At 37.8% G+C, this 7,214-nt stretch overlaps 4 protein-coding genes across 4 annotated transcripts; 1 reads left to right on the top strand and 3 right to left on the bottom strand. All coding sequences in view use genetic code 12, as the record gives it.

Moving 5' to 3' along the window:
- Positions 1–316: 316 nt before the first annotated feature.
- Positions 317–4,045, bottom strand: CORT_0A01850 (Msh6 protein; the record flags this gene model as incomplete). Its single annotated transcript, XM_003865968.1, has 1 exon — positions 317–4,045. One exon carries the CDS (start codon positions 4,043–4,045, stop codon positions 317–319), a length of 3,729 nt encoding a protein of 1,242 aa, XP_003866016.1.
- Positions 4,046–4,686: 641 nt separating this feature from the next.
- Positions 4,687–5,463, top strand: CORT_0A01840 (hypothetical protein; the record flags this gene model as incomplete). Its single annotated transcript, XM_003865967.1, has 1 exon — positions 4,687–5,463. The coding sequence occupies one exon, from the start codon at positions 4,687–4,689 to the stop codon at positions 5,461–5,463; it is 777 nt and encodes a 258-aa protein (XP_003866015.1).
- Positions 5,464–5,508: 45 nt separating this feature from the next.
- Positions 5,509–6,741, bottom strand: CORT_0A01830 (Rex3 protein; the record flags this gene model as incomplete). The annotated part of the gene is made up of 1 exon (XM_003865966.1): positions 5,509–6,741. The coding sequence occupies one exon, from the start codon at positions 6,739–6,741 to the stop codon at positions 5,509–5,511; it is 1,233 nt and encodes a 410-aa protein (XP_003866014.1).
- A 155-nt stretch (positions 6,742–6,896) lies between these two features.
- On the bottom strand, positions 6,897–7,130 carry CORT_0A01815 (Akr1 protein; the record flags this gene model as incomplete). The annotated part of the gene is made up of 1 exon (XM_003865965.1): positions 6,897–7,130. The coding sequence occupies one exon, from the start codon at positions 7,128–7,130 to the stop codon at positions 6,897–6,899; it is 234 nt and encodes a 77-aa protein (XP_003866013.1).
- Between the last annotated feature and the right edge of the window lie 84 nt (positions 7,131–7,214).

Below are 7,214 nucleotides of genomic sequence, written 5' to 3'. Positions count from 1 at the left end.
GGAAATATAGTTTGTCTCGTGTATTTTTTTTCGGAGATTACATCGGGGCCGTCACACATTAAAACAATGTTTGCTGTTGTTAGCACAAAGTTAAGGGTCTCGTGTATGTAAGGCACGGGAACTCATATGGAGGCACAGGTAAAGAAGTAGATGAATTTTAAAGTTAAACCACGTGGAAATGAAGATATTGACTGTCTGGCATCACATCTCGGTGGTTAATTTACAACAGACTTCTTTACAGCGGACTTCGCGTTTGTGTAACCCAAAGTGGTTATAACCTTCTAATTGTATCTCATTTATTATTACATTTATCCATCTATAAAGAATCAATCATTTTATAGACATTATCAAGAGCCCTTTCTTGAACTGAAGCTTCATAGTTCAATATATCCTGTTTCAACAACTTGACTCTATCAGTACCATACCACACACAATCACTTTGTAAACCCAAACTCATTTCATCCTCCTTATCTACTTCTTCATAAGTACGTTTCAAACTCGATACTTGTTCGTAATTCTTTGCTGCAATTTCAGCATTATCAACAATCTCTCTGGGAATTCCACACATTAATGCCACGTTCATTCCAAATGATCCTGGTGCGGTTCCATCTTCTAATTTGTACAAAAATGTAATATCTCTAGACTCTTGATCGACTACGATTGCCATCCTCATTGGTTTTATTTGTGGGTGGGATTTAAATGATACACCTAGGGTATTGTAATGAGTGGCAAAGAATCCAACTGGTTGTAAATGAGTAGCCAAATGATGCAAAACTGCTTCGGCAATGGCGAAACCATCACTACTTGAACCACCTCTACCCAATTCATCTAAAATCACCAATGATTTAGGTGTAGCATTGCTTAAGATCTTTTTCGTTTCTGAAAGCTCAACAAAGAACGTTGATTTCCCTTGCATTATATTATCGTTTGCACCTAGTCTCGTCATGATCCTATCCACTGGGGTTAATCTTGCCAGCAGTGCAGGTATATAACAGCCAATCTGACTCAAGATCACTGCCAAAGCTGTGGTTCTCATAATTGTAGATTTACCTGCAGCATTGGCTCCGGTCAATAAACCAAAATTAGGTTCTTCACCACCCAAGTGAATGTCATTTGGAATGAAATCTTTTGTTCCAACAAAACAAGGATGCCTCAACTCCTTAAAATCAAGCACACCATGATCATTTTGAACAAACTCTGGACGGCATGAAGGGTAACCGATTGATTCTGAAACTTTAGCCAATGCAAGTATAGAGTCGATATTGGCTATGCAATTGATGACTTTCATCCAAGTTGTATAATGTGCATCAAATTTTGCATACATCCTATTCTTTAATGTATCACAAACCATTTTATGTGACTCTCTTTGTTCCATCAACTTCCTTGCTAAATGCTTGACTTCTGGTGACCAAAATCTCTTAACTTTTGAAGTTGCACCCATAGTTTGCCAACTCTGAGGTACATGTTTAACCAATTTTACAGGAAGTTCAATAAGGTAAATTTCTTTTCCTGAATCACGATAAAGAATCTCATGCGATTTAAATTCTTTCTTATACCCTTTCAAAAGCTCATTCAACTGATTTTCTAAATCATCAATGACAGCTTGTGATTCATCAAATTCTGCATCAACTCCCTTTGCAGGAATAATAACATCACTTAATGCTTGTTGCCTTTCAAAAGCATCCTCCCATTCCGAAATATGCTCAACCATGTCCTGGGGGAAAGATTGCAAATATTTATACAATACACCGCAATCAACATTGGCAAATTCCAACAATTGTTTGGAAAATCTGGCGATACTCTCAAAACTTTCAATCACTCTGAGAAAATCCCGGAATCGAAGGGTTCCACCATGTACACGAGCAATTAAACGTTCTAGATCAGGCAAGGATGTCAAACAGTCCTGCAAGATTGATCTCAACTCAGAACCCTCATCCATCAAGTAGTCTATTGAATCGTACCTTAGGTTGATTTCATCAATACGCATTAAGGGGTGCAAGATCCATTTCTTCAAATGTCTTTTCCCGAATGGCGTAGTTGCCCGATTCACCAATTTCAATAATGTACCTTGATCGCCACCATCGTAATTGTTGTTGAGAATCTCCAAATTACCCAAAGTGATACCATCAAGAATCATGTGTGAAGTTTCATTTTCTGAAATCTTGTATTGTTTAATATTACCCAAGCTCATGATACTTTCATCCAACTTGAGAGTTTTCAAGTAAGATAACAAACCACCAAATGCATTGAATGCAACAAGGTGATTCTTTTTAATGTCAACAAGGACCTCTGGGTATTTGGAAAAATCGTCCAAATCCTCAGCATCATAATACTTTGATTTAACCAATTGTTCAACAGCAATATCGTAGTCCCAAAACTCAGTGATCGGATTCAAGCTGTTCCAAATTTGGTTATTGGAATGGGCACAAAACTTTAAAATTTGAGTTGCAATGTTACAAAGATTTCCCTTTTCACAAATGATTTCTTTAGGTTTGACTTGTGTGATTAACGTGTCAAGTTTGGTACATTCGGCGTCATCGTGCAACTCAATCAAATTCAATTCGGAAGTTGCAGTATCAACAAAAGCAACACCAAAAATCTTTGACCCATCCTCGGCTGTATCCTCTTTAATGCTTAGACAGTACGTAGACATATCATCCGTGATCATATCTAAATTGGTTAAAGTACCCCCAGTCAACACACCGGTTAATTCTCTCTTGATAATCTTTTCCTCTTTAGACCCACCACCTCTCATTTCTTTAGCCAACATAGATTCCTTTTGATCCACCTTAGCTACTTTGTAGCCATGACTGATAAATTCCTTTGCCCAGTGCTCAAACGACATTTCCGGTATACCCGCCAATTTCATATTTGCCCTTCCACCACCAGCAATCTTAAGATCAAATTGGGTATTAGCAATCACGGCATCATTTTCATATAGCTCGTAAAATTTCCCCTTTTTGAAGAAAACAACAGTATTCCACATTTTCGACTTAATTTCCCAATACTGCTTTTCAAATGCAGTAAATTTTGACCATGCAGATTGAGGAATATAAAGTGTTCTTGGATCATAATTTGGATCATCTGGAGTTCTCTTTTCAGCATCTTTAATATTGACAAGCCATTGGTATCTCTCTTCATTTTCTTTAGCAAAATTCTTTTTGGTGGTGGGCAATGGCTTTGACAGGAACTGTTTTGTTTTGTATCCTGACGCGTCATATAATGAAGATGCATTAAACTTGTCAATTAAGTCATATGATGTGGGGACAGTTGATTCAATTGATGTATTAACATCTAAAACTGAGACATCAATTGAAGTAGACTTTGCCCTGCATGACAGACCCGATTTCTTAGCTTTAGGAATCTCCTCCTCGTCTTCCAGAAAGGGTGGCTCATCTTCGTCTTCTTCATCGTCAACCATTACGAAATCACTCATATCATCATCACTGTCACCTTCGGAAATAATTGGTTGAAAGTCATCTTCGTCGTCACTTGGCTCTTGTACAGCTTTTCTCTTCTTACGGGATGACTGAATGACGGTATCTTCATCTTCAGATTCTGTCTCAGCGTAGTTGACTTGTTTCCTTGCATGGCGGTTGGAATTGATAGGACTTGAGTTGAGCGCTGTTCTATGACCCTTCAAGGGCGTACTTGCTAATTCATTGTTCTTTATAGTGGCATTTAACAGCTTGGGTTCTTGCTTAACTAAATTCACATCTGGTGGTGAAGTCAAGCTTGATGAAAATGACAAATCCCTATACTCATCCTCATCATAATGCATCAATGTACTATCATTTTCCTTATCACTTGATAATTCTTGCTTAACTATTGTCTTAGACTTTAAGGGGGAAGACGAAGACACACAGTTTTGTTTCACTGGCTCATCTGGTGACACGTTGCTTTCTTTGGTTACCTCATTTTTGGCTGCCATGGGCTTAAAGAAAGACATTAACGATGCTTGCTTCTTCTTATTGCTAGAGGAGTTACCATTAATATTGGCTATGCCTTTTCTCCTTGGTGTAGTTGTTTCTCTTATTGTACCCATGATGAATGTGCTGAAAAATGAATCAAAAGTGTGGGCTCCATTCAAAAGGAAGAATACATAGCTTATGCGTTGAAATATATTTTTGAATGCAATTACAATGGTTATATAGAAGATCTACATGTAAATTTCGCGTCTTTTTGTTTTTATTTTTTATTTAATTAATTCACGTGTCATACACTTTCTCTCTTTTGTGTGATACTCCTGAATTGAGATAAACACAATTTTTGCAACTTTTAAAGGAATCTCTACAGAATAGGGGTCTATAGTAGTCCAAGACGATGCTCCAAATCAAGGTGGTGGTGTCGCATGCAGTATAGCGTTAGCTTATAGCAAGTCTACGTACTAACTGGTCTAATATCTGATATTATTGAGAAAACATGTAATGTTTTGGTTTCCTTCAACAGAATATGAAGGGATTATACGTGACGAGTAGGTTGATGCTAGCACATAGCACGGTGATCAGCTGCTTTAGTAATAGATTTAATGGAGGGTGGCTATTCCGAACTCAGCAGGTGTACAGAGAATACTTCCATCGCCATATCATAAAAATATGATCCCGCTATGTTATATACTTTTCCAACCTCAACATCACAAAGAAATCGAGAAAACCGAAATGTCATAGCAACACCACCATCCCAACGATGTCCTTGTTTCGAAGACTAACCCTCTTTGCAATTGTCGCTATCACATCAGTGTTTTCTCTCCGCAACCCAGCACAAGAGGAACATGCAATTTTTAAAATTACCTCCCATACTCATGATAAATCAACAATTATTGGTTTCTTGCAAGATGTCGCCAACAAAATTGCCGTATCCCCAGCACACTTGAATCGATTCCACCAATGGACCACCTCATTAAGCTCATCCACCCTCACAAAGGAAGATAAACAATGTCTTGACAACTCGGTAGTCAAATTCTACATTAGATCTTTGAAATTAACAGAACACATTTATGAAGCCAGTGAATGTAGAATAAATTTGAACCCCAAAATGCAATCCATACTACAGCCAACACCAAATATCCACAACTTATTGTTGGGAGATAACGATATGCTTGAAATTCAGTTGAAATATGTTTTAATGGACGAATTCAACCGATATCAACAGTTTAAAGACTACAAGTTTAACGACTTTCAGCATTTGAATTATGGGTTAGCTTGTATTATCGATTACCAACAGTTGATGCAAGTGGAGTTGATGGAAACAGTAGTAGAAGCAAATTTGGAAAGAAAAGTGGAGGTTGATGAAGCATGTGGGTTGAATGCACTAAATCAAAACTTTATTGGGACAGCTATTGATTATATAACGACTCATGTACCAATCAATGGTACTTTTTATTGCAAAAAGGGAAGAAGTTCGACATGTAATAGGGCTATAGCCGATTCTGCAAATGCACGGTACAAGCTTCCCAACTATTAGCTTTAATAAAAATTTACAACTAATAAAGTCGTATATCCTCTCCTCTTAAGTATTTTGAACATCCATTCTACCAACGTGATACTTGACAATCTCAATGGCAGCTATTGAATCCTCTGCACTATCGTGATCACCTACTTGTATGTTTCTACTCAAATACTTGAACGTCAAATCTTTCAAACTTTTTCTCGAAGTAGGAGTACTCTCAAACTTTGGATATAGTATAGATGTATCGATAATATGACTATGAATCAACCGCAATGCATTCATATCGTTTTCTAATCCATGTCCAATAAGAATCGTATCTTTATCCATAACAATACCCAACTCTTGAATCATTTGGTTAAAACTTACGAACTTCTCATCAATCGCCGAAATCCCTGAAAATCGCGTGTTGAAATCAACCACTTCCCCAAATGGAAGAACATAAGTGTCCATGACTGTCTTTAAAGTGAAATAATCAACAGCTGTAACTCTCATCAATTCAAAGCCTCGCGTAGTATATCCCATTTCACAATCAATACCTAAAACTGAATACTTCCCCTTTTGATCAAATATGTCCTCAGTTTTCACATAAGGACAAATACTTTGTTTTTCTTCTGGACTTAGATTTTGATAAACATGATGCTTACGAATATCACACGGTTTACTATCATCTTTTGGTGCTAAACAACAATCGTAGTATCGTGTTTTGTTGTCCGGGTTGCGTCGTACCCTGCCGTAATGAAATTCACAAGACGTAGATTCCAACTGTTGACTTAATTTGAACTCAGTATCGCAACGTTGACAATTTCTCGTAATTTTGGCATATGGAGTTGCTTCGGGTACCGACATCACAAATCCGTACTGTCTCAACTTCGCCACCGAAACCTCTATAGATTTCAATAGTTTCAACTGATTCTCTTGAGAGTGTTTCTTTACTTGGTTCCTCAGCTGGAACTTTTCCGGGTGTTGAAGCTTCAAAATTGCATTTCTCAAAGTTGAAGCGTATGTAACATGTGTTGTGCTCCTGGCAATCTCATACTCAATCTCGGTTGCCCTTAGATTCGGCGTTTTAACTGACGGCTGTTTTCGCTTGATTATATTTGCTATCGTCTGTATGTGCTTCTTACGATCTGGGAACAACGCTGGGCTGGTGGTTACTGGCTTTGGCATAATTAACTTCACGTCTTCTGTAGGGCATTCAGTCTCCTGATGAGTTGCTGATATTTTGTGTCTCTTGTTTGTAATGGTATTATCTTCTGATACCCTCTTGCGAGGGTGTGTTTCTGAAACGGTCATTTGCTGTTGTGAGGTGTCCGGGTTATGTATGCATCCAACGTAGAATTTTGATATTGACACCCCAGACTCAAAGTCAAAACTAACGCTGCGCAACCAAGTGTTTCTCAAAGAAAACCTACTAACTGAGTGGTTGTACTAGTGACAAGTCCTTACAATTACGCCTTCACAACTTCAAAATACACTATTTTCATTTGCCCACTCGCCCAAATGCCATCGTCAAAGTTTTCAAAAATGGCATTACAATAAATATGTGACAAAAGTAAAACCTCATCTCTCTCTCTCATTCCTCTTTCTCTCTGGTCCGCACTATAAATATCCCATTTTTCCAGCAATTTTTTTTTACAATTTTTTACCCTTTTCTTTTTCTTTTCTCTGTCGACGTACTTCATAGGATCATTTCTATAGTAGACGTCCCTCTTTGACTCTTCAAAAGAGCCACTGAATCCAACTTGGACGATGAGTTAAATTGGCAT

Source organism: Candida orthopsilosis (assembly GCF_000315875.1).
Source record: "Candida orthopsilosis Co 90-125, chromosome 1 draft sequence".
NCBI lineage: Eukaryota > Fungi > Ascomycota > Pichiomycetes > Serinales > Debaryomycetaceae > Lodderomyces > Lodderomyces orthopsilosis.
This window is presented reverse-complemented; position numbering and strand designations above follow the sequence as displayed.